This window comes from Saccopteryx bilineata, chromosome 6 (genome assembly GCF_036850765.1).
Source record: "Saccopteryx bilineata isolate mSacBil1 chromosome 6, mSacBil1_pri_phased_curated, whole genome shotgun sequence".
Lineage (NCBI taxonomy): Eukaryota > Metazoa > Chordata > Mammalia > Chiroptera > Emballonuridae > Saccopteryx > Saccopteryx bilineata.
Window position 1 is genome coordinate 49740321 of NC_089495.1, and position 27522 is coordinate 49767842.

General features: G+C 42.9%; 1 protein-coding gene across 2 annotated transcripts in view; it reads right to left on the minus strand.

Moving 5' to 3' along the window:
- Window positions 1-16734: 16734 nt before the first annotated feature.
- Window positions 16735-27522, minus strand: part of UBAC2 (UBA domain containing 2) — a 241561-nt gene continuing 230773 nt past the window's right edge. For both annotated transcript variants that reach the window (XM_066236660.1, XM_066236659.1), the window contains one exon: window positions 16735-17948. In XM_066236660.1, coding sequence (XP_066092757.1) covers window positions 17841-17948 — 108 coding nt within the window. In that variant the 3' untranslated portion in view covers window positions 16735-17840. The remainder of the gene's footprint in view (window positions 17949-27522) is intronic.

Below are 27522 nucleotides of genomic sequence, written 5' to 3' on the forward strand. Positions count from 1 at the left end.
ATTGACACTTGTGAGTTCCCTATTGCCATTTTATAGATTGCTTTCTGTTAGTTTCGTGTCTTGTTTGGTCCTTCTCTTTCATTTTTCTATCTTTTGTTTTTATTTGGTTGTATTCCATACAACTTTCCTCTGTTGCTATCTTTTTAAATTATGTGCTTCTGTAGTGGTTTTTTCAATGGTGGTTACCTTTAAGTCAGGGGTTCCCAAACTACGGCCCACAGGCCACATGCAGCCCCCTGAGGCCATTTATCCGGCCCCCGCTGCACTTCCGGAAGGGGCACCTCTTTCATTGGTGGTCAATGAAAGGAGCACATTGACCATCTCATTAGCCAAAAGCAGGCCCATAGTGCCCATTGAAATACTGGTCAGTTTCTTGATTTAAATTTCCTTGTTTTTTATTTTAAATATTGTATTTGTTCCCATTTTGTTTTTTTACTTTAAAATAAGATATGTGCAGTGTGCATAGGGATTTGTTCATAGTTTTTTTTATAGTCCGGCCCTCCAACAGTCTGAGGGACAGTGATCTGGCCCCCTGTGTAAAAATTTGGGGACCCCAGCTTTAAGTAATAAAAAGGGTTCCTACCCTGTTCATTGTAGTGCATTATTTTGTGAGTACTTTTGCACTCCATCGTCCTTTGCTACTGTTAATCTCCATCCTCCCTCTCCCTTTCTTTTTGTTGTTGTCACAGTTTAAATTTGGTTTTATTGTGTTCTTCTTGGAGCTTTTACTTGTGGCTTTGGTTTTGGTTTTTTTGGTTGTTGTTGTTCTTTGTATCTGATTGGCGAACCCCCTTTAGTAATTCCTGGAGTGGAGGTTTACTGATGATAAATTCCCTCATCTTTTCTGTATCTGTGAATGTTTTTATTTCTCCTTCATATTTGAAGGATAGCTTTGATGGGTATAGTATTCATGGCTGAAAGTTCCTCTCTTTCAGGACTTTAAATATTGGGTCCACTCTCTTCTAGCTTGTAGAGTTTCTGCTGAGAAATCTGATGATAATCTAATGGGCCTTCCTTTATATGTTGTACTCTTCTTTTCCCTGGCTGCCTTGAGAATTTTTTCTTTGCCGTTGGTTTGTGCCAATTTCCTTATGATATGCGTTGGAGTAGGTTTGTTGGGGTTAAGAAAACTCAGAGTTCTGTTTGCTTCTTGAATTTGAGGCTTTAGTTCTTTCCACAGGCTTGGGAAGTTCTCATCTATTATTTGTTTGAGTATGTTCTCCATTCCATTTTCTCTCTCTTCTCCCTCTGATATACCTATTATTCTTATGTTATTCTTTTTGATGGAGTCAGATAATTCCTGTAGAGCTATCTCATTTTTTTTTTAATTTTTGAGTCTCTTTCTTCTTCTCTCTGTTGTGCCTCAAGTTGCTTGTCTTCTATTTCACTAATCCTCTCTTCTATCTAGCCTGTTCTATTAGCTAAGCTTGTTACCTCGTTTTTCAGCTCGTGAATTGAGTTTTTCATCTCTGTTTGATTTGTTTTTATAGTTTCAATTTCCTTGGAGATATATTCTTTGTGTTCATTGAGTTGTTTTCTGAGCTCCCTAAATTGCCTTTCTGTGTTTTCTTGTATATCTCGGAGGATTTTTAGGATTTCTATCTTGAATTCTCTGTCATTTAGCTCCAAGGTTTCCAATATATTAAATTTTTTCTCCATAGATTTTTCCTCATCTATCTGTGTTACCTCTCTTTCTTTTGTATCCATGATATTTGATTTTCTCTTCCTTACTGGCATCTGAGTGTGGTTTTGTTGATAGTATTAATGATATTTAATAAAGAATAAAAAGTTAAAAAAATAAAAAATTGAAGAGTTGTTTTTTTTAAAAAAAATTATAATGAAATAAAGAAAAATAAAATAAAATAAAAATTAAAAAAAGGAAATTATTCTCCCCCTCCTTTTTTCCTCTCCTCTCCTCTCCCCTCTTTCTTGAGACTAAATAGAACAAACAATGCCTATAATGGAGGGCCTGAATTTGGGAGAAGTAATAAAGGGGGAAAAAGAGGGGGGGGTATGGACCCACAAAAAGCAAATAAGGAAAAAATTTGTGTCAAGAATAAAATGATTTGCTTTTAGGTGTTGTTTGACTAAAAGTTATGATGAGAGGAATAAGAGGGAAACAGGAAAATGGGGGGACAAATTAAAAAATTACTATTGTATTTAGTGGAACAAGAACTAGATAAAATGGAGAGCCAGTGATGGGAGCACTGCTAGTGAGTTAAAAAGGTGAAGTAAAAAACCCCCAAAATGCCACAAACATAAGTTTGAGTCCCAGATAAGATAATTTGTTCATTATTGAGGTTTGAATGAGAGGAGATGTAAAGGAGAAAGGAAGAAACTAATATAGAGGGAGAAAAGAAAGAGAGAGAGAGAGAGAGAGAGAGAGAGAAAGAGGGAACCACTAAAAGAAGAAAAAAGAAAAAAGAGGAGAGAGAGAGAGAGAGAGAGTGAAGGGTTTTGGAGTGCAACCCTCATAGAGAGAAAGGAAGAGGAAAGAAAAGATAATGGGAGATGTAACACTTATGGATAGTGTAGTTCAAGGAGAGGAAAGAGCAAGACCGGCAGAGAGTTAATTGGCCAAATTGGAGGAGGAAAAAAAAAATCAAGAATGAAGATAAGAGAAACAAACGAACAAATATAATAAAATGGGATAGGTTATAAAGTCTGCAGATTATTCTTGATTTTGAGAGGTAATCTTCTTGCTTTTTCTTTTTTCTCCCTCTTCCTGGTCGGTGACTCTGTACCCCGGGTTCTGCCCCTTTGGCACGCTCAGGTAGAGGTTTGCAGTTGATAAGTCTCTATGGCGATGTCGTGTATTGTGCTTCAGTCTCGTTGGCAGTCGAGGCTCATTAGCATTTATAGGCTCCGACAGTGAGAGAGTCCGTGTTCCTGGAGCCTCTTTCCTAGTCTTTCCTTCCTCAATTAGTAGCCTGATAATGCAGCTATGGGATTGCTGCTGCCTCTGCCTGGATAGTAAGAGGCTCAAAGAGCTGGCAACTCCCCATTCTATTCCCACTCAGCACAGGACTCTGGGTAAGGCTCAGTCAGTCAGAGCTGCTAGCATAATCAGGTGAGGCTTCCACCCACTCAAAGACCTCTGGCTCTGCCACTCTTTCCGGTAGCACGGGTGGGTGCCCACTACTGGGGTGCTTGGAGGAAACTCTCACTCACTATCTGTGCACAGACCAGGATATCAGGCCGGAAGTCTCACACTCTGAGTGAAATCCCCACCCACACGGAAAAGTTGCAGCATTGGAATTGGCTCTTGCTCCCTTCCCATGTGCGGCTCCCTCAGGGCGCTGGGGCAGCCTGGAGATTCCGCTTTTGGCCCACACAAAGGCCCCTGACTCTGCCCCTCTGTGGGATAAAATGGGCACGCACTGCCGAGGCACTCGGAGGAATCTCTTGCTCACTATCTGCGTGCGCAGACCAGAAAATCAGGCCGGAAGTCTCACACTCTGAGTGAAACCCCCGCCCACACGGAAAAGTTCCAGTGTTGGAATTGGCTCTCCCTACCTCCCCGTGCATGGCTTTTTAGGGTGCTGGGGCGGCCCAAGCTTTTGCTTTTGGCCCACACAAAGGCCCCTGACTCTGCCCCTCTGTGGGATAACACGGGTGCCCACTCCTGAGGTGCTGGGAGGAATCTCTTGCCCACTCTCTGTGCACACTGACCAGGATATCAGGCTGTCCGCCTCACCCTCTGAGTGAAACCCCTCCCGCACGGAAAAGTTCCAGCGTTGGAATTGGCTCTCACTCCCTCCCCGTGCGCGGCTCTTTCAGGGTGCTGGGGTGGCCCGGAGATTCCGCTTTGGGCCCACTCAAAGGCCCCTGACTCTGCCTCTCTGTGGGGTAACACGAGCGCCCACTGCTTAGGCACTTGGAGGAATCCCTCACCCACTATTTGCGCATGCCGACCAGGAGATCGGGGAAAATGGCTGCCCCGCTTGTCTTTCTTTGTCTGGGTTTGGCACAAGTGTTAGCTTGTATTGACTGGGTTTCCACAGGCACAGTTTTTCCTCAGCTTGGTTCTCCGGGCCACAGCCTGTTTCAGCCGTTTGTGCCGTGGCCTGGATCTATTCACCCCCTTTGCCCACATCAGTTTCTATATTCTCAGTTCCCAGTGAAAGCAGCCCTATTTAGGTTAGTGAGGAAGGCGGAGCATTTCTTACTCCCTACTTCCTTTGGGGTTTGATTATATAGTTAGCCAATTTTTCGCTTGACCATACCTTTGGGTGTATTGCGAAACATCTGAAGGCTCCAAGGATAGGTTTTTCTGTTTCTGGTTGAAGATCTTATTGAGTTTTGGGGGAGATTTATCGGTATCGCTTCCTACCGCGCCATTACTCTGACATCATCTCTCCGAGTTTTGTTTTGGAGGGTTTTTTTTTTTGTAATAAATGAGTACTGGATTTTATCAAATGCTTTTCTGTATCTATTATGATCATATGGTTTAATCCTTTGTGTTTATGTGGTGTATGTTTATTGACTAGAGGATATTGTACCAACCTTACATCCCCAGAATAAATCCCACTTGATCATAGTGTATGATCTTTTTAATGTATTGCTGGGTCCTGTTTGCTAATTTTTCTTTTTAGTATCTTTCTTTATCTTATTTTTATTAATTTTAATGCAGTGACATTGATAAATAAGGGTACATATGTTCCGAGAAAACATCTCCAGCTTATTTTGACATTTGATTATGCTGCGTACCCCTCACCCAAAGTCAAATTATCTCTGTCACCTTCTATCTGGTTTTCTTTGTGCCACTCCCCTCCCCACCACTCCCTCTCTCTACTTCCTCACCCCCTCCCCACCCCATCTCCCCACCCCCATTACCATCACATTCTTGTCTATGTCTCTGAGTCTCATTTTTATGTCCCATCTATGTATGCATTCATATAGTTCTTAGTTTTTTCTGGTTTACTTATATCGCTCCGTAGAATGTTATCAAGGTCCATCCATGTTATTGTAAATGATCCGATGTCATCATTTCTTATGCCTGAGTAGTATTCCATAGTATATATGTACCAAAGCTTTTTAATCCACTTGTCCTCTGACGGACACTTGGGCTGTTTCCAGATCTTCGCTATTGTGAACAATACTGCCATAAACATAGGGTTGCATTTCTCTTGTCTTCTCTATGGTGTTCTTGGGGTATAGTCCTAAAAGTGGGATAGCTAGATCAAAAGGCAGTTTGATTTTTAATTTTTTGAGGAATCTCCATACTGTTTTCCACAGAGGCTGCACCAGTCTGCATTCCCACCAGCAGGGCAGGAGGGTTCCCTTTTCTCCACCTCCTCGCCAGCACTTATTCTGTGTTGTTTTGTTGATGAGCGCCATTCTGACTGGTGTGAGGTGATATCTCGTGATTTGTTTTTTTCTTTGTTTTTTTTTTGTTTGTTTTTGTATTTTTCTGAAGCTAGAAACGGGGAGAGACAGTCAGACAGACTCCCGCGTGCTCCCAACCGGGATCCACCTGGCACGCCCACCAGGGGGCGATGCTCTGCCCCTCTGGGGCATCACTCTGTCACGACCAGAGCCACTCCAGCGCCTGGGGCAGAGGCCAAGGAGCTATCCCCAGCGCCCAGGCCATCTTTGCTCCAATGGAGCCTTGCTGCGGGAGGGGAAGAGAGAGACAGAGAGGAAGGAGAGGGGGAGGGGTGGAGAAGCAGATGGGCGCTTCTCCTGTGTTCCCTGGCCAGGAATCAAACCCGGGACTTCTGCATGCTAGGCCGACGCTCTACCATCATGGTGGTTTTAATTTGCATTTCTCTAATGATTAGTAATGTTGAGCATTTTTTCATATGCCTATTGGCCATCTGTATGTCCTCTTTGGAGAAGTGTCTATTCATTTCTTTTTCCCATTTTTTGATTGGATTGTTTGTCTTTCTGGTGTTGAGATTTACAAGTTCTTTATAAATTTTGGTTATTAACCCCTTATCAGATGTACTGTCAAATATAATCTCCCATTGTGTAGTTTGTCTTTTTATTCTGTTCTTATTGTCTTTGGCTCTGCAAAAGCTTTTTAGTTTGATATAGTCCTATTTGTTTATACTGTCTTTTATTTCACTAGCCCGTGGAGATACATCAGCAAATATATTGCTGTGAGAGATGTCAAAGAGCTTACTGCCTATGTGTTCTTCTAAGATGCTTATGGTTTCACGGCCTACATTTATGTCTTTTATCCATTTTGAGTTTATTTTTGTGAATGATGTAAGTTGGTGGTCTAGTTTTATTTTTTTGCAGGTAGCTGTCCAATTTTCCCAACACCATTTATTAAAGAGGCTGTCTTTACTTCATTGTATGCCCTTACCTCCTTTGTCAAATATCAGTTGTCCATAGAGCTGTGGGTTTATTTCTGGGTTCTCCATTCTGTTCCATTGATCTATGTGCCTGTTCTTATGCCAGTACCAGGCTGTTTTGAGTACAATGGCCTTGTAGTATAGTTTGAAATGAGGAAGTGTGATACCTCCCCCTTTATTCTTTTTTAAAGTTGCTGAGGCTATTCGTGTTCTCTTTTGGTTCCATATACATTTTTGGAATATGTAATCTATATCTTTAAAGTATGTCATTGGTATTTTAATTGGTATTGCATTGAATTTATAGATTGCTTTGGGTAATATAGACATTTTAATGATGTTTATTCTTCCTAACCATGAACACGGTATATGCTTCCACTTGTTTGTATCTTCCTTGATTTCTTTTATCAATGTTTTATAATTTTCCAAGTACAAGTCTTTAGTCTCCTTGGTTAAATGTACTCCTAGGTACTTTTTTTTTTTTTTTTTTTGGTTGTAATAGTGAAAGGGATTGTTTTCTTAATTTTTCTTTCTGACTGTTTATTGTTGGTGTATAAAAATGCCTCTGATTTCTGAGTATTAATTTTATATCCTGCCACTTTGCTGAATTCATTTATCAGGTCCAGTAGTTTTTTGGCTGAGACTTTAGGGTTTTCTATATACAATATCATATCATCTGCAAATAATGATAGCTTTACTTCTTCTTTTCCAACTTGAATGTCTTTTATTTCTTCTTCTTGTCTGATTGCTGTGGCTAGGACTTCCAGGACTATGTTGAATAAGAGTGGTGAAAAGGGACACCCCTGCCTTATTCCTCATCTTAAGGGATTGATTTTAATTTTTTCCCATTGAGTATGATGTTGGCTGTGGGTTTGTCATAAATGGCTTTTATCATGTTGGAGTATATTCCCTGTATTCCCACTTTGTTGAGAGTTTTGATCATGAATGGCTGCTGGTTTATCAAACGCTTTTTCTCCATCTATTGAAATTATCATGTGGTTTTTCTCCTTCCTTTTGTTTATGTGATGAATCACATTGATTGATTTGCAAATATTGTACCAGCCTTGCCTCACCAGAATAAATCCCTCTTGATCATGGTGTATGATTTTTTCCATATATTGTTGAATCCGGTTTGTTAATATTTTGATGAGAATTTTAGCATCTATATTCATCAGGGATATTGGCCTGTAGTTTTCTTTCTTTGTGTTGTCTTTGCCTGGTTTTGGAATCAGAATTATGCTCACCTCATAAAAGGAGCTTGGAAGTCTTCCTTCCTCTTGAATTTTTTGAAATAGCTTGAGAAGGATAGGAGTTAGTTGTTCTTTGAATATTTGGTAGAATTCAGTTGTGAAGCCATCTGGCCCAGGACTTTTTTTTGTTGGGAGTTTTTTGATAACTGTTTTGATCTCATTTGGTGTAATCGGTCTGTTTAGGTTTTCTGATCTTCCAGATTGATTTTTGGAAGATTGTATGTTTCAAGAAATTTGTCCATTTCATCTAGGTTGTCTAGTTTTTTGGCATACAGTTCTTCATAGTATTTTCTTACAATCTTTTGTATTTCTGCTGTGTCAGTTGTTATTTCTCCTCTCTCATTTCTAATTTTATTTATTTGAGTCCTCTCTCTTTTTTTCTTGGTGAGTCTTGTTAAAGGTTCATCGATCTTGTTTACCTTTTCAAAGAACCAGCTCCTAGTTTCATTGATCCTCTGTATTGTTTCTTTAGCCTCTATGTCATTTATTTCTGCTCTGATCTTTATTATTTCCTTCCTTCTACTACATTTGGGCTTTACTTGCGGTTCTTTTTCTAGTTCTTTTTGATGCAGGATTAAGTTGTTTATTTGAGCTTTTTCTAGTTTCTTAAAGTGTGCCTGTAGTGCTATGAACTTCCCTCTCAGGACTGCTTTTGCTGTGTCCCATAAATTTTGAGTTGTTGTATGCTCATTATCATTCGTTTCTAGGAATTTTTTTATTTCTTCTTTGATCTTATTCTTAATCCATTCATTATTTAACAACCTGCTATTTAGTTTCCATGTGTTTGAGAATTTTTGAGCTTTTCTGTTGTGGTTGATTTCCTTTTTCATGCCATTGTGATCTGAGAAAGTGCTTGATATGATTTCAATTTTCTTAAATTTGTTGAGACCACTTTTGTGCCCTAACATATGGTCTATCCTAGAGAATGTACCATGAGCACTTGAAAAGAATGTATATTCTGCTGCTTTAGGGTGAAAGGTTCTGAAGATATCTATTAAATCCAGTTGATCTAGTGTGTCCTTTAAGTTTGCTGTTTCTTTGTTAATTTTCTTTCTTGAGGATCTACCTAGTAATGTTAGTGGGGTATTAAAATCCCCTACTATTATAGTATTGCTGTTGATCTCATCCTTTAAATCCATCAAAGTCTGCTTTATATATTTAGGTGCTCCTATATTAGGTGCATAGATATTTATAATAGTTATATCTTCCTGTTGGATTGCTCCCTTTATTATTATGTAGTGGCCTTCTTTATCTCTTACTATATTCTTTGTTTTAAAGTCCATTTTGTCTGATATGTGTATTGCTACCCCAGCTTTTTTTTCATTTCCATTTGCATAAAATGTTTTTTTTCCATCCTTTTACCTTCAGTCTATGTGCATCTTTTGTTTTATGGTGTGTCTCTTGTAGACAACATATGTATGGGTCCTGTTTTCTTATCCATGCAGCTACCCTATGTCTTTTGATTGGATCATTTAATTCATTTACATTTAAGGTTATTATTGATATGTAGTTGTTTATTTCCATTTTATTCTTTAAAGCTGTATTCCTCTTTTGCTATATTCTTTTCCCACTTTGATCTGTTTAAACCATGCCCCTTAACATTTCCTGCAGCATTGATTTGGTTGTAATGAATTCCTTAAGTTTTTTTTTGTCTGAAAAGCTTTTTATTTCTCCTTCAATTTTAAATGATAGCCTTGCTGGATAAAGTAGTCTTGGTTGTAGGTTCTTGTTTTGCATTACTTTGAATATTTCTTGCCATTCCCTTCTGGCCTCAGGTGTTTCTGTTGAGAAGTCTGATGTCATCCTTATGGGGGCTCCTTTGTAGGTGATAGCCTTTTTTTCTTGCAGCTTTTAATATTTTCTCTTTATCACTTAGCTTTGGTATTTTAATTATGATGTGTCTTGGTGTAGGTTTCTTTGGTTTTCCCTTTAATGGAGTTTTCTGTGCTTCTTGAACTTGTGAGAGTTTCTCCTGCATTAATTCAGGGAAGTTTTCAGCTATGATATGATTGAATAAAGTCTCTATCCCTTGTTCTTTCTCTTCTTCTTCAGGAATCCCTATAATGCAGATGTTATTTCTCTTTATGTTGTCACAGAGCTCTCTAAGAGTTTCCTCAGACTTTTGAGTCTCTTTTCTTTTCTTTTCTCTGCTTTTATGCCTTCATTCCAGTTGTCCTCCAACTCGCTGATTCGATCCTCAGCTCTATCCATCCTGTTTTTAATTCCTTCCATTGTGGTCTTCATTTCTGATATTGTATTTGTCATCTCCGACTGATTCTTTTTTAATATTTAAATATCCTTTTTTATTCTTGCTATTTATTTAGGTGTTCATAATTATCATCCATTGTTGTTCTAAGATCCCTAAGCATCCTTACAATCATTATTTTGAACTCCACATCCGGAAGTTTGGTTATTTCCATATCACTCAGTTCATTTCCTGGATGTTTCTCTTGTGGTTTCATTTGGATTGCACTTCTCTGTCTTCTCATATCTATGTATTTGGGTGTTTTATTTGTAGAGCTGGTTGAGTCTAGGCTTGGTGTTATCTGCCTCCAGTTTTCAATTGTGTTATTTCTAGGTCTTCCTGGGTTGGCATCAGCTATTTGTAATCCACTTTCGGATTTGGCCCGCTTTGAAGTCTTGATTTGTTTGTTTTCTTAACAGGTGATTGTCTTGTTTGCTGATCTCAGCAGGGGGCTCATTTGATATTGTATCCAGGAATGTTGTGGGTGTAACTTGAGCTCTGCCAGTTAATCTCTCTGGGGGCGGGTTGCTTTCTCAGCTTCAGTAGGGGGAGGTGTATCTCAGATCTCCATGGAGACCTGAGTTACTGCCCCTCCTCCCCACTTCTTGTTTTCAGCTGTGTCTTGTTGCGCTGATTGGAGCTGGAGAGATGTCTGGAGATCTGTGACCTGGAAGTACTTTGTACTCTCTTTTGTGGAAGGATCAGCCCCTCCCCCAGCTATGGCCACCTCCAGCACTGAATGAGTCAGCTTTTCAGGTCATCACCTTCATTCCTCTCCCCCTCACTGTCTGTCTCTCTCTCTCCCCTTTCTTTTTGGAAGAGAAGCTTGCCCTTTCAACACCCGTTGTTCCCTGGTCTCCAGGCAAGTGGCTGTGAGCAGTATTTACTGCTCTTTTCCTTAGAGTGAGATCCCTTCTGGGCTCTCAGCCTCACCCTCCCTCTGTTCCTGTAAGCAGGGGAGATTCAGACGCTCTGTAAAGCCAGTAGCTACGGCCACGACTACTATCACAGCAGCCTGGCCCATGCAGGTTCGCATTGGATTCGGACAGTCGGCAAAGAAACAGCAGAACCACAAACTGATGGGCCATAGTCTTTAATTCTACAATAGCTTGCACCCGGCGGGCAAGTAAAAATACACACTGGGCTCCAAAACCCAGTCACATTCAGTGCTCACAAAGCTACTGACTTATCCGAGTTTCCTAGAATCAAAGGTTTCTAGCTCACCAGCCTTATTCACCTCTGTTCCCCATCTCCTTCCTTATCCCAGATACAAACTCTACACAAACTAGCATCTCACTCAGCACTCCGCCATCTTGGCTGCTTCTCCTGGCCTCCTCCACGTGGCCTCCTTCCGCTGCTGGCTCTACTCTCTCTGCTCTCTCTTCTAATGATAATCTCAGGAACCAAGAGCCGAGTCCCGTTCTGCCTCCATTTTATAGTGTAGAAATCCAAACCCTTAATCCAATATACCTAATAGGGAAGTCTCTAATACAAAGTCACTTCTCTGAGGCATGATAGGATTGTACCACCTCACACCAAAAAGGGTGGGACAGGCTTAATCCCAAAACCAAGCCTCAGGCTACAACAATTCTCAACACACATTAATATCACCTGGGCAATGCCTATTTTTAACAAAGTGAGCATAATACATTTTATCTGCCCAACACGCTCCCTACCAGGTTTGTTGTGGCTTCTTTGCTCCTTGGTTTTTGAAAGCTGTTCTTGTAGTCCAGATTTGGTTTTTCATGCTGATTGTTCATAAATTAGTTTATAATCCAGTTCAGTGGTGTGAGCTGGGAGTCTGTGCATCTGCCTACTCTGCTGCCATCTTCAGGTCTCTGGATTGCTAATATTTTGTTGAGGATTTTAGCATCTCTGTTTATCAGGGATATTGGCTTGTAATTTTCTTTGTAGTGTCTTCATCTGGTTTTGAAATTAGGATAATGCTGGCCTCATAAAATTAGCTTGAGAGTCTTTCCTCTTCTTGAATTTTTTGTAATAATCTGAGAACAATCGGTGTTAGTTCTTCTTTGAATGTTTGGTAAAATTCACCTGTGAAGCCATCTGGAACAATTTTTTTGTTTTGTTTTGTTTTGTGATTGAGAGAGAGAGAGAGAGAGACAGAGAGAGACAGAGGGGGAGAAAGATAGGAATGGAGAAAGATGAGAAGCATCAACTCATAGTTACATCACTTTAGTTGTTCATCAATTGCTTCTCATACATGCCTTGATGGGGGGGGGGCTCAAGCCAAGTCAGTGACCCCTTGTTCAAGCCAGTGACTCTGGGCTCAAGCCAGCAAGCCCTCACTCAAGCTGGCAAGGTAGCTCAAGCCAGATGAGCCCACGTTCAAGCTGGTGACCTTGGGGTTTCAAGCCTGGGACCTCAGTGTCCCAGGTCAATGCTCTGTCCACTGTGCCACCACCAGTCAGGCTGTTGGGAGTCTTTTTAAAATATATATATATTTTTTATTTGAAGTTTTTTATTATTGCTTCAAATTCGCTAGCTGTAAGCTGTCTATCTGGATTCTCTATCTTCCTCAATCAGTTTCAGAAGATTGTGTTACTAGGAATTTATCCATTTTGTCCAGACTGTTCAATTTTTTGGCATTTAGTTCTTTGTAATATTTTCTTACAACCCTTTGTATTTCTTTGGTGTCAGCTTTTAATTCTATTTCATTTATGATTTTATTTATTTGGGTCATCTCTCTCATTTTTCTTGAAGAATCTGTTTAAAGGTTTGTCAATCTTGTTTATCTTTTCCAAGGACCAGCTCTTGATCTCTTGTCATTTTTTAAACTCTATTTCTGCTGTGACCTTTATTATTTCTTTACTCACTTTGGACTTGGTTTGTTGTTCTTTTTCAAGTTCTTTTAAGTGTAAAGTTAGATGGTTTGAGATTTTTCTTATTTCTTGAGATAGGCATGTAATGCTATGAATTTCCCTCTTAGAAATGCTTTCACTGTGTTCTATAGATTCTGAGTTGTGTTCTCATATTAATTTGTTTCAAGGTATCTTTTGATTTCTTCTTTGATCTCATTTTAACCCATTCATTGTTTAGTAACATGTTATTTTGCTTCCATGTCTTTCAGTTTTCTTTTGATTTTTAATTTCATACCATTATGGTCAGAGAAGATGCTTAATATGATTTCAGTCTTCTTAAATTTATTGAGACTTGTTTTGTGTTCTAAGATGTGATCTATCCTAGAAAATGTACCCTGTGCACTTGAATGTATATTCTGCTGGTTTGGGTAAAATGCTCTGAAGATATCAAATAAATCCATCTGATCTAGTGTGTCATTTAAGGCTACCATTTTCTTGTTGATTTTCTGTCTGGAAGATCTATCCATTGACGTCAATTGGGTATGAAAATCCCCTACTATGACTGTATTACTGTCGATCTCTCTCTTTATGTCTATCAAGATTTGCTTTACATATTTAGGTCTCCTATGTTGAGTGCATAAATCTTTTTTTTTTTTTTTTCTGTCTTTTTCTGAAGCTGGCAACGGGGAGAGACAGCCAGACAGACTCCCGCATGCGCCCGACCGGGATCCACCCGGCACGCCCACCAGGGGCGACGCTCTGCCCACCAGGGGGCGATGCTCTGCCCCTCTGGGGTGTCGCTCTGCCGTGACCAGAGCCACTCTAGTGCCTGGGGCAGAGGCCAAGGAGCCATCCCCAGCGCCCGGGTCATCCTTGCTCCAATGGAGCCTTGGCTGCGGGAGGGGAAGAGAAAGACAGACAGGAAGGAGGTGGGGTGGAGAAGCAAATGGGCGCTTCTCCTATGTGCCCTGGCTGGGAATCAAACCTGGGTCCCCCGCACGCCAGGCCGACGCTCTACCACTGAGCCAACTGGCCAGGGCCGGGTGCATAAATCTTTACAAGGGTTATATCCTTTTGCTGGATTGTGCCTTTTATCATTATGTAGTGTCCTTTGTTGTCTTTTACCATATAGCCTTTGTTTTAAAGGCTATTTTGTCAGATATTATGTATTGTTACATCAGCTTTTTTTTTTCCATTTGAATGAAATATCATTTTTCCCATCCTTTTACCTTGTATCTTTCATTTTGAGGTGGGCCTCTTATAGACAGCATATATATAGGTTTTGTTTTCTTACCCATTCTGTCTTTTGATTGGAGCATTTAAGCAATTTACATTTAAATTGATTGATAGGTATATATTTATTGCCATTTTATTATTTTAACTATATTCCTCTTTTTTCTTCTCCTTCTAGCAGGCCCTTTAATATTTCTTGTAATACTTATTTGGTGATAACAAACTCCTTTAGCTTTTTCTTGTTGAGAAAGCTCTTTATTCCTCCCTCAATTTTAAATGATAGCCTTGCTGTGTAAAGTAGTCTTGGTTATCACTTTGGATATTTCATGCCAGTTCCTTCTGGTCTGAAATGTTTCTGTTGAGAAATCAGCTGACAGTCTTATGGGAGCTCCCTTGTACGTAACTAATTGTCTTTCTCGCAGCTGTTAAGATTCTCTCTTTGGTCCCTGCTGGTAGCTCAGTGGCTAGAATGTTGCTTAGATACACCAAGGTTGTGGGTTCAATCTCTGGTCAGGGAACATACAAGAATCAACCAATGAATATACAAATAAAGTAAATCAATATTTCCCTCTTTCTCCCTTCCTCTCTTTCTAAAATCAATAAATTAAAAAAATTTTTTTTTTAAAGATTCTCTCTCTTTAACCTTTGCCATTTTAACTATGTGTTTTGATGTGTGCTATTTTGGGTGTATCTTGTTTGGGACTCTGCTTTCTGGACTTATGTGTCTTTCTTGTTCACCAGGTTAGAGAAGTTTTTGTTCATTATTTCTTTAGACAGGTTCCTGATCCCTTGCTCTCTCTCGTTTCCTTCTGGTACCCCTATTATACAGATATTATGTTTCATGTTGTCCCAAAGGTCCCTTAAGCTATCCCCATTCCCCATTTTAAAAAATATTCTTTTTGCTGTTCTGATTGGGTTTTTTTCTATCTTTTCTTCCAAATCACTGATTTATCCTCTGCTTTATTTAAGCTACTGTTTATTCCTTCTAGTATATTCTTCATTTCAGATACTGTAATTTTCTTTTTTTTTTTTTTTTTTTCATTTTTCTGAAGCTGGAAATGGGGAGAGGCAGTCAGACTCCCGCATGCGCCCGACCGGGATCCACCCGGCACGCCCACCAGGGGCGACGCTCTGCCCACCAGGGGGCAATGCTCTGCCCATCCTGGGCGTCCCCATGTTGCGACCAGAGCCACTCTAGCGCCTGAGGTAGAGGCCACAGAGCCTCCCCAGCGCCCGGGCCATCTTTGCTCCAGTGGAGCCTTGGCTGCGGGAGGGGAAGAGAGAGACAGAGAGGAAAGCGCGGCGGAGGGGTGGAGAAGCAAATGGGCGCTTCTCCTGTGTGCCCTGGCCGGGAATCGAACCCGGGTCCTCTGCACGCTAGGCCGATGCTCTACCGCTGAGCCAACCGGCCAGGGCCGATACTGTAATTTTCATTTGAGTGGTCTTTTTCTATGGTTCTTATGTCCTTTTTTATGCTGTTGATCATCCTTATAACCATTACTTTGAACTCCATATCTGATAAATTGCTTGCTTCTCTTTCATTTAGCTTTTTCTAGCAATTTCTCCTGTCCTTTCATTTGGGGCCCATTTCTTTGTCTATCCATTTTGACTACCTTTTTGTTTCTATGTATTAGATAGTTCTGCTATGACTTCTAATTTTCATGGGGTGGCCTTATGTAGTAGGTGTCCTGTGGGTTCCAGTGGTGTAGTATCTTTGATTAGCTGAGCTGGGAGCTCCAGGAATGTCCCTTGTGTGGGTTATATGGACCCTCCTGTTGTTATTTAGTCTTGATTATTATTGGCCTATTCATGCATGGGATCAACCCTCAGGCTGGCTGACTGTGAGGCTCAACCCCAATCACAGAGTGTAAGTTGCTGTGCAGGTGCTGACACATGAAGCACAATTCGCCTCAGCAGGATTTGACTGCCGAGCTCTAGCTTTAGACATGCCGCTTGTTAAGCTTACTGGATCCTGTCTGATACTGTCTGAAGCTGGCCACTGGTTGGTTCAGGACCTCTTTGGAGAGACTCTGGTGCAGGCCAATGTAAAGTGCTATCTGTGACTGGATCTTGAGAACCTGTCTGTAGCAGTCTCAATGTGGCTTCTTCTGTAAACCCTAGATTATAAGACTTCTCTTCAGCTAGTCTTCAGTTGGTTATTCAGGATGATTGTTTTATAATTTATCTGTAATTCCAGTTTGGTCCTGGGAGGATCTGAGTGTAGCTTCCACCTACTCTGCTGCCATCTTGGATCTGACCCAGAAAACAATACTTTCTAGTTTAGGCCTCACATTGTGATTCCTACAGTGGGGCTCTTTGTTCCTTACTCTCTGGGAGAGAAGCAATAAAAAGTCTCAAGTTAGTGAGAATTTTAACACTGGTTTGGCTTTATTTTGTCAGGTGCTGTTTGAAGATGAGAAAGAACCTAGGAGAGTGTATATTGGGGTACAGTTATTCTTTCCTGAGACCTTTTGCATAGGAAGTGCAAAGGGTGGATTTAGATTTGCCTCAGGGGTCATCCATGAATACACTGTTAGCACACTCTCAGGTGGTCTTGTATGTACCCTTGGTCAGTGAATGCAGTTGAGGACATCCCCACTTCTGTCGACGTCCATACAACCTGTGCTTGGGGAACAACAGGGCTCCTAGAAAGTCATATCAACCCCATTCTAAGCAGCTGATGGCCCTGACAAACCTAAGACTGGGCCTCAGGGTCCAGTCTTATTTGCAGGACCAAAGGGGCTTCTGACACTTAAAAAAAACAACAACACCTGAATATTCTGAAAAAAGATGAGAAGTCTGGTAATTTTTTTATGGATGCTACATGGTAAATAGTATAGCCTAGAACAAAGTTTTATTTAGGTAAGTCTAATAAAAAATACCAAAAGTAATGTACATTAAAAACTTTATTATAAGTATCATACATGTCCAAATTTACATCAATTTGATACATTTCTGCTCATTTGGCAGATCACAATCACTGTACGATTTCCTTAAATCTTAAGAAGTTACTTTGCTTTAGATCTTTTCAGGCTCAGCCACTTCCATCCTTCCCCACCTCTCTCCGTAATGGCATTCTCTGCATTCTATTCTGCCTTACGCACAGATCCCAGTCAACCCCTGAACCAGCCCGATATTGCTCCAGCCTGCCCACTGTCATTTGTTTCCTCTTTGTCCCATTTTCATCCCTAACCAGAGTGGGTAACTGGATATTCTAAGCAAAGTTAATTCCATATAAGTTTCATTGAGTAGTCCAGAACCCAGACTCGGTAATTATCATTATATTTTAATGGAAGTGGGGAGGAGTTGGGAAAAATCCCCTGGACAGGAATGGGCTGGAACGATGTGGAGTAGGATTTAGTTCTGTTTCTCCCTCATCACCTAGGCCTGGCCAATGCTGTGAGCAGCAGGTAGGTGCTGCTCACCTCCTTGGAAGTGTGGCCAATGAGTAGCCACTGAGGTTTGAAAGCAAATTTGAGAAAAAAAAAATAGCAATGAAGAAAGTCCACAAAGGATAATTTGACATATCTGTTCTGAATAACATTTCCCTCTCTCCTTTTATGGCATTTATAATCAGATATAATATAGGACGACGCATTTTAACAACTACAAAAAAATATTAAAATAGCAGTAATTTCCCATCTGGAGTGCCATTCAACTGCTTGCAGATAGCTGTAATTTTAATGCATTTAAAACACATTAATAATGAGTGATAATTCTCCAAACTAAGGAAAACATCCAATAAAAAAAATATAGATAGAAAATACATGCTAATTTAATGGCAAACTTATCTTAAGAGTATCAAAACTTATTTTTGATGCTCTAACAGTAACGTTCTTGGAATTGAGGGAGAAAACAGTGGGATCCACCCTTTGCCCAAGAGGACATGAGAATGTCAGCCAGAGTGCGCAGGGTCCTGGGCTGATGTGGTAGCAGGGACAGCACTCGCTGTGGTCAGCGGCTTGGCTCGTCCCAGTGTTGTCTGTGGGGACCGTCAGTGCTGCAGCAGGAAGTTGGTCGCCACATTCAGGTCATTATTTGACGCTCTCAGTGCTTCCAAAGCATCACCTCTGGAAAATCCCATCTCCATGAGCCGGGCAACCTGAACAGAAACAAAACCAGAAACCCGGTGAGGCTGACGACACTGCCACTAGTCCACCAGCCCCCAAATGTTCCTCATGTGAAAGACAGGCTGAAGCCCCTGCACCCCTGCAAAAAAAACCCCCCTAATTTTCATTTCAGTGTGAAATCATATGTTCAAAAATAACAGGTACAACATTTTAAAGTTCTAATTAAATATAGCCAACAGATATGTATTATCTCATTTAGTCCTCCTTTTAGAGATGAGGAATGGGTGCCAGGGCCACGAGACCTGCCAGAATGAGCAGGGGGTGGCTGAGCTCATGGGGCTGGAAAGCAGGTCTGTGCACGCAGCCCCCGCTCACCTGCCTCTCCACACTCCTTCAGTGCCAGACGTGATTCCTGAGGACTAACACATCAGGTTGCATTTCCTCCTGTGTTTGAACAACTGTTTACCTGAAGACTTATCCCCGATGGTGGCAGACCCTGACCATAAAAATGCCTTTACATTTTTGGCATCACACACACACAGCCAGAGAAAGTCCTATGGATGACCATACCTCTTCAGCATTTCACATTAGCCACAACATGTGCCCCGGGGCCCTGTAGGCAGCAGCAGCTGTGTGTGAAGGGGAGGGGTGACGCTAGGGGCAGAACCACGAGGAGGAGGTAGCTAAAGCCACAAGGGTAGGGAAGACGAGGCTTGCATTTTCTTGACCACAAATCCTGAATCTGTGAACACAGAGGTTTCCTGTACTTTTATATATAGGCAGTCTCCAATGTCAAAATTGGCACAGATACTAAAGTTTACTTGTAACCTATTTTCCCGTTTTAAAATGTATGAAAAAAAATATGTACGACCCTGGATGAGTCAAAAGCATCTATTTTTTTGTACTTATATTACAATATACATTTGCAATAATACATAGTGAAATATGGTACTATACAAATGTGGAGATTTCCAACAATATGCTGGTTAAAGAGGCCACTGTGGACTGAGGACTTTATCACCCTTTCTAACCCTTCCTGTAGAAAACAATGTGCTGAGTGCCCCAGTGGAAAGAGAACGCCTGATACTGCCTCCTTCCCTGCTTAGGGGCAGCAAGGTGTGTGTGTGTGTGAGCGTGGGGTGGCCGGAGGAGGGAGCAGGGCGTGGGAGGCCCCAAATGACGCAGGAGAGGAAGCAGGTGCAGAGCACCGTGGGCAGCTGGCAGGGGAAGAGATGGGAGTAACTTCCTGGGGACCGCCCAGGCCCCCAGACCCTTGTTCCTCATGAAGCATTACAGAAAGGGTAACCCACCCCACAGGGCAGGCAGAGACACTTCTCAGAAGCTGGGGTTCTAGCCAGTGTTTTTCAGATTGAAGCTGTGACTACTCATTCATGAGTCATGAACAGTTAGTGGGTTAAGTCTAGGGTGAAAAGTTGCATAGAGTGAGGGTCTTCCTTCCATAAAAGTTCATTTCAGTTCTCTTTATTCACACGCAGGCATGCAGTGGGCTGTGGTCAGAAACCTGACAGCTGTTTTCTAAAGGAAAGGTCAGTGCCTGCGGGCAATTTCCAGCTCAGCTCCCCAGGTCGGTGGACAGTATGGACAGAACAGAGGGCAGGAATCTTCCAGTTTCATTCCCCTTTCAAGGAAAGAACCACTTTTTCAAGAGTATCATGCACAGTCTTCAGTCATGGCCAAGAGGCAGAGTTCTTCCTCAAACCCAAGTCCTCCAGGGGACGGCAAATATCCTAATGTTGCCTTTGAAGTAAGAGAAGACTGCCCTGCCCCTGTTCCCATCTCTGCAGGAAGCACTTTCAGGGTCTGAAGGCCGCCTCCTGCTCCCCCAAACCCTGCAACCCTTCACTTCTCTAGGCCGGCATCCCACTCCTGGTCTGTGCCCGGCCCCATGGCGCTGTCCCCCGCCTGCTGCTGTTTCCTCTGCTGGAACGCTCTTCCTTTTGCCCTTGGCCTGGTTAACTCCTCTTCATCCAGGGGATCCCGAGATCCTTTCCCATGTCTGTCCTGTCCTCATGCTGTGACTTTCACCTGTATTTGTAGGGTTGCCTGCTTCTCCCTCTCACTGTCCTGCCAGCCTTCTGAGAAGAGCCCTGGCTGCTCCTGTTCATTCCTGTGTTTCAACATCCGGCACCTTCCAGCCCAGCCCCTCACCTTCCAGTGCCCACTTATGCCATCTCAGAATCGGTACCCAAAATGGAGTACAGTACCACTGGCATGATCTGACCAGAGTAAAGGGCAGCTAGACGTTACCATAGAGGAATGCTGTAGCAGCATTATGTGTGTATTTGTGTGTACATGTCCTTTTGTATGTAGGTACATCATACAGTGGTGGCCAGTTAAGTGGGGGCCTGCTAGACACCCCCAGGTATTTTCACACAAAATGCTCTCAAGCCGGGCTTCTCAAAGCCTGCCCGGTGAGTTTCCAGTTGATCTTTCAGGGTTAGGACTGTACACGGCACTGTTAAATTTTCTCTAATCATTTAGTAGCCAACCAAAAGTATTTTCAGTGTAAATTCTGTTGTCTGCTATGTTAATCAGCCCCCTTAAGCTTGGACCATCCCCAAATTCTAGCAAACCTCTACAATGTCATTCAAGTTATTACTGATAAAAATGTCAGGCAGGCATGATCAAAGAGCCCAGAACTCACCAGAGACCTCCTTTTCTAGTTTAGTGGCTAATCAACATTTTGTTAGAGATTTTTAATCAGTTTCAAACCCAATTTGCATTATTATCCATTGCACATATCACCAACATATCTCTTAAGGTGAGATATTGTCAAATGTCTTAGTGACATCCTGTGTCAACAGAATCAGTTTGGTGCCTTCAGACCACAACACTCTCTTTAACGTTCACAAGTTATCTGTTTGAAAATCTATTTTAGGCTTCTACCAGACATGAAACATCATTTTGCCATTCAATTCTCTGAATCCACACTTTCCCCTTTCCTTGGGGCCATCTCAACTGAGTATTACTCACCTTGCTTTCTCTACCCTGAACAGGACTTGCGTTGAATGCATATCATGGGGAAGAAACCATCTCACTGAGCTAGATAATCTTTTTTTGTTTTTGTATTTTTCTGAAGTGAGAAGTGGAGAGGCAAACAGAATCCTGCATGCGCCCAACTGGGATCCACCCAGCATGCCCACCAGGGGCCAATGCTCTGTCCATCTGGGGTGTTGCTCTGTTGTGGCTGGAGCCATTCTAGAGCCTGAGGCAGAGGCTGTGGAGCCATCCTCAGCGCCCGGGCCAACTTTGCTCCAGCGGAGCCTTGGCTGCAGGAGGGGAAGAGAGAGACAGAGAGGAAGGAGAGGGGGAAGGGTGGAGAAGCAGATGGGTGCTTCTCCCATGTGCCTGGGACTTCCACATGCCAGGCCGATGCTCTACCACTGAGCCAACAGGCCAGGGCCTGATCTAGGTAATCTTACTAATTTATTTCTACTCCTGAATTGAAATAAACCTTGTATTCTGTTTATTATGATTAGTTCAGTTAAAGATCACTATCTTTAAAAAAAATTTTATTGATTGATTTTAGTGAGAGAAAGAAAGACAGGAACATCGATCTGTTCCTGTATGTGCCCAGACCACGGATGGAACAGGCAACCTCTATGCTTGGAGATGACACTCTAACCAACCAAGCTATCTGGCCAGGACAAAGAACTACACTGCTCACAAAAATTAGGAGATCAGGGAACGTGCAGATACTCCAGTACTTTCAGCTTTTGTATAGAGCATTTTCACCAATAAAATAAAAGTTGGCTTTGTATCTCATTTGCATAACCAAACTTACTTGCTTTTCTGATGTTCCTGTTTAATAAAAATGATCAAATGTTTCTTCTTTATCACTTCATATTCATTTTGAAATCTCCCCTAATTTTTGTGAGCAGTATATTATCTTTAGTGGAATCAATGTAGCCCAGTGAGGAGGGAGGCAGCTCTACCTGCCCTCATTCTGTTATCCACAAACATCCCAGGCACAACAGTATGGCCATTCTTAACAGTGGTGAACCAGGTGGCAAACACTACATTATTATCTCTGTCACCTTAGTACTTTAAGCATAGTTAAGGACTGGCAGGCTGCTTCTTGTACCTAGCTAGCAGGAACAAGTCTATGTATATTTTGGTAAATCATGATTTCAAGTCTACAGCCCTTCCAGAAGATGTTGATGAGAGGCTGGCCACACAGGCCACCACGACAGAGCCGAGTGCTCTACAGGCCCAGGACTTGCGGAACTTGCCCTCAGGTCTGGGAAGGCTGGGATGTGTCCCAGGTCGTGTAAGTGACATATGGTGTGAGGAGAAAAGCTTTTTCCACAGGTGACGCTTCTCCTGAGTTCATTCTCTCACATACAACCACACGTGCAACGCCGCTGGTTTTGACAACTGAGCCAGGTCTTTTTCAAACATTTTCACAGAATCTTTGTTGTTACAAGCTTGTAGTGCTGGCTCTTTGTTCTAAAGGCTGGCAATCATGCCCCGTTAGCCACAGTTGGCTTTGGAGCTTTCTGAGTTTTTTAAGGGTGAGAAGACAAGTGTGATTACAAAATTTTATTGCTGGTACTTCAACCAGATGAAGAGACTTATGAAGCAGAAGTGTTAACATAGTTTTTTCTTTTCAAACACTGAATAATTACACTAAGAAAGGGTATCTGTAAGTTTTCCCTAGTGTCCAAAGCTGTAAACATCCATGGAGAATGAAATTCATGTTTGGGCTTGGGTATGTGAATAGTAATTAGTCAGAAAAGACGAGAAGTAAAGAAAGAGTGGTTCTGACAGTGTTTTCTAACTGCTCCCCGTCTGCAGGGGGCAGTGTCTGGATAGAACCCCATAACCCTGAAAGCTAGCCTTGCTTTCTGCTGCTGTCCCCTCTCTGGTGGTGCAGCAGTTCACAGAGCAGAAGATAAGGGCTGGAACCTAACCCAGCAACAGAGAGAGCAGGCATCTACAGCTGTCTTGGGTAAGATACTAACAGTTACCGTTGTGCACCTCAATATTTATCTGTACTAGGAGGCCCAGCTAGCCCAATCCTAGTGCAATTTGTTACTGTCTCTGTGTATGCTTCACACAAGTTCCTGTGATCAAATAGCAGAAAGAGAAACTCAAGGCCCTTGCAGACCTGTGGTCAGGTAAGCAAAATATGGACAAGATTCCATGAGCTTACAATTCCTTAAAATAAAAACATAGTGTAGACCAGCAGCTGTTTTCGATCTGACTCAAGTTCGAGAGAACAATCCCGGCCAACACGATGGCAGGTGGGAACCCAGTCAGTGGCACTCCTGAGCCATGGAGTCAGGCTTCAGGTGGCCTCAGATTCACTGTGTGCCCCTAGGTAGGGACTAATGCCTCAGCTCTCAGCTTTCTCAATTTTGAGAATAAGAGACACATGCGTGAAAGGCCTAGAACAGTGACTGGCACATAACAGGTGCTCAGTAAGCGAGACTCTTCTGATGATTACTATCCTGCTGGACAGTGATTGGGCCCTGGCGTGTGAAGATCCCTCCCTCTGAACTTCTCAGGTCTCAGTTCAGACTGACAAAACTGACAGCATGACGAAACCACCCTGGGGTTTTGTTTTTAGCATTTGCTTTAACTGCTTCCACTTCACTAGTTTTATATCCTTTGTTGGTCAAAGAACTGATGTGCCTTTTACAAACCATCAAACACAGGCACGTTTTTCAGAGAGGGCACGGCTAGCACACAGTGCCTGGGAGGACGTCTTGGAGCAGGAAAGCCACCCCTCCTGGGACCTTGGTCATCGCGACCAAGGGAAAGGCCGACGCTCCTCCAGGTGACAAGAACCTGCTTAAACACTGCCCCACAGCTAAGGATGCCCGCACGCACACCAACTGCCATGGCTAAATACAGCCACACTTAGAAACAAGTGCAGGTGAATTTTGCTACCACTTATTTCTAAGGTTTAAATAGTATAAACAAGAATTGGACTAAGAAAACGAATGTGATGAGAACAAGCAAAGTCAGAAAGATGGGAAAAATCTTCTTTTTAAAAGGTAAACATAACATTCTATCAAAAAGCCCACATTATTTCAGTGACTCCTGGAAACAACTTACTTTATATCTGTATAAATTCTAGGAAATATTCAATTCCGATAATTATATAAATAATAGTATTTATAGATCTTCAGTTTACCACCCTCCCCACCCAAAGCATCTATATTACTAAATATGTTAAGTCACAATGGAAACCTGATTTGTTTTCTCTACAGGCTGTTTCCTATCATTTTAGTTCAGCTATTGTAACGGGAACCATCTGTTACCCAGCTCAGATTCAGTATCCAAGGGGAAGAGAAAATTTCAGTGGAAAATCTCTTGATACTTTATTTAACCAGAAGATAAAACTACACCCTGATCAGTTTCAATAAAGTTGTGAAACTACAGGAATATCATTAATTCAACAACTACTTACAGACTATCCCACTTCAGCACTGCTTTAAGACATGCTCCAAGTAACCTCAAGGGTGGGGCTAGTGACTTAAGATCGCGTTTCCCCTGGCAGACTGTGAGCTCCATGAGGGCTGGTACCAAGCCTCCCTGGTTTCCCACCCAACACAGAACGTGGCACACACAAGGCGCTTGGGCACGGGTCAGAAAAAGAGTGTAAGTTCTTTAAGAAATTAACCGTTGTTGGGGGAAGACGACTAATAAACATCTTGGAAACAAAATGAGAAAGCTAGTAAAACACTTAGAATTCTGGAAAAGAAGATGCTAAGGTAGAGACACTTGGATGTAAGCAAGTCATGATCAAGGCAAACACATGTCTCACTCAGTACTGACTGGGAGGGTTTGCAGAAGTCTGGAGCATAAGCCCTGACAGCTGTTTTCTCCTTTCTCTCTCTCTTGAAATGCAGGTGTCTAACTTCAGCTCCGAGGGCCCAGCCACCCACCTCTGTGAGGGCCGTCTGGAATACTCGCAGGGCTGGCCACAGGACTAGATACAGAGCCAGGCTGCCTCCCCTCAGCCGAGGGCCCAGCCACCCACCTCTGTGAGGGCCGTCTGGAATACTCGCAGGGCCGGCCACAGGACTAGACAGAGAGCCAGGCTGCCTCCCCTCAGCCGAGGGCCCAGCCACCCACCTCTGTGAGGGCCGTCTGGAATACTCGCAGGGCCGGCCACAGGACTAGATACAGAGCCAGGCTGCCTCCCCTCAGCCGAGGGCCCAGCCACCCACCTCTGTGAGGGCCGTCTGGAATACTCGCAGGGCCGGCCACAGGACTAGACAGAGAGCCAGGCTGCCTCCCCTCAGCTGAAGCTCCTTTGTTTTAGAGATCCTGGTTGATTTCAATAATAGACCATTTGGGATACTTGTCTTTTCTATCCTGCACCTTAAATTCCCACTCTTATGTTTTAAATTCACCAAGAGCAAGCCAGCCTGTAAAACCCTAGGCCCCCACTCTCGACCCCAATAAGAAAACAGAACCCAGGCCCATGCGCAAGCCTGCCTTCCTTCACCCCAACCCCACCTCTCACTCCCTATTGTGGACTTTACTGGGTGGCCCCAGGAGTGCTACGTTATTTCTAGGTCTTGTAAGTAATAAACTTATATATTTTTTAAATTTCCTGATGATTATTGCTAGGCCGAGACCAGCACAAAATAGTCTGTATGGAAAACTTAAAAAATGCCCCAAAGGAATTTTCCAAAAAGCATCTCATTCCTTCTGTTTCAGAGCAGTCAGTACCTTCCTCCTTCAGCTGCGCGTCACAGGGAAGCTTCTGTCTAAAAATTCTCACCACAAGACAGCAGAATAGAGTTCATCTTGGTTTCTCGTCTAAAACCTAGACGATCCTTTTCTCTGCTTTTAGAAACCAGGTGACGTTGGACTAACAGCCAAATAGTGTTAATGCTTTTCCTGTCTTCCACATCAACTTATTCACAACTAAAATTACCCAAATGTAACTTCTCCAGAAATGCCTGGTTTTTCTAACTGAAAACTTGACTTCCTAGAGGCAAGGCTCAGGGGCTCATCAGACTTAAGGAAGGGCAAGTACTGAGACTCCAGCTTAGCCTTATCACTGGGATGAACACACATCTGTGGAAGGTCCCTCCTAGTAACTTTTTTTTTTTTTTTGTATTTTTCTGAAGCTGGAAACGGGGAGAGACAGTCAGACAGACTCCTGCATGCGCCCAACCGGGATCCACCTGGCACGCCCACCAGGGGCGAAGCTCTGCCCACCAGGGGGCGATGCTCTGCCCCTCCGAGGTGTCTCTCTGCCGAGACCAGAGCCACTCTAGTGCCTGGGGCAGCGGCCAAGGAGCCATCCCCAGCGCCCGGGCCATCTTTGCTCCAATGGAGCCTTGGCTGCGGGAGGGGAAGAGAGAAACAGAGAGGAAGGAGGGGGGGTGGAGAAGCAAATGGGCGCTTCTCCTATGTGCCCTGGCCGGGAATCGAACCTGGGTCCCCTGCACGCCAGGCCGACACTCTACCGCTGAGCCAACCGGCCAGGGCCCTAGTAACCTTTAACTGTCAGCTGCTCTTCGTCACCAACCTCTCAGCAACCTCCTGAGGCCCTGTGAGCAACAGCCCCACAGCTGGCCAGCCCGAAGTTCAGGAACTCGGGGTAGGAGGAGGCACCACAGGAGAGTGGCATCACCATCTCCTGACAGTGTTCCAAAGAGCAAGGGGGAATACAGTGTTCCTACCATATGCTTTTCAAAGAGACTGCGCTGAATGAGAAAAAACATACAGAGATGGAGATAAATGTGTCAGTTTCCCTTAAAAAAACAAACCCAAAAACACATCCTCTACAATTGAGATATGTGTTCCCTACTATCTCAGGAGAATTCCCACTTGGCATTCTACTTGAAAATCAACTACTCTTTGAGGCAAGTTAAACAGGATATTCACTCCAATGAGATTTACAGTAATTCCTCTCAGTGAAATACTCCTCCGCTTGTTTTGTTCAAACAAGACTGTGGTTTTCTTTAACTTCCCTTCAGCTAACAGCGTCAAAAACAAATTTTTTTTTGGCTCTTACTTCCCAAATTTTGACACTTGCAGAAAGTGATGTCCACCTGGAAGGTGGCCTCAGCCAATCCCGTGCTGGCTGCCCACTTGCGGCTGGTGACCTCTTGGGGACACATTAACCTGCCAGGATGAGCTATGGGAGATGTGGCTCACCCTTCTCTCCCCTTCATTTAACTAGGATTTGTTTCCTACCAGGGTGGGCCTCCTCCCCCACCCCCCCACTGACCTGACTCGAGCTCTCTGTCACAGCTCCGTGGGTGAGGGGCGGCCCTTCCCTATCGCTGGACCACTCTCTCCTCTTTAGAATTGCTGACCTCCTGTGATCACGCCTGTTAGCTGAGTGAACTGTTTCTGGCTATTTTATATCCCTGCCCAGCTGCAGGCTGCTCAGTGGCCCCTTATCTTTGCACTCTTCTGCCTGGTTCGGATTTGGTCCTGAGAAGGCCCGTGGCGCAGGCTAGAGTAGCTCCTTTGCTTACACCTTTTACAGAGTCCTGCGGAATTAGGCACGGCCCAAAAGTTGGTTAATTATCTGATTATCACCCAATATTCCATTCTAAAACATTTAAACTTTGGTATTTTCTTAGAAAACAACATTTTCAGGCTACC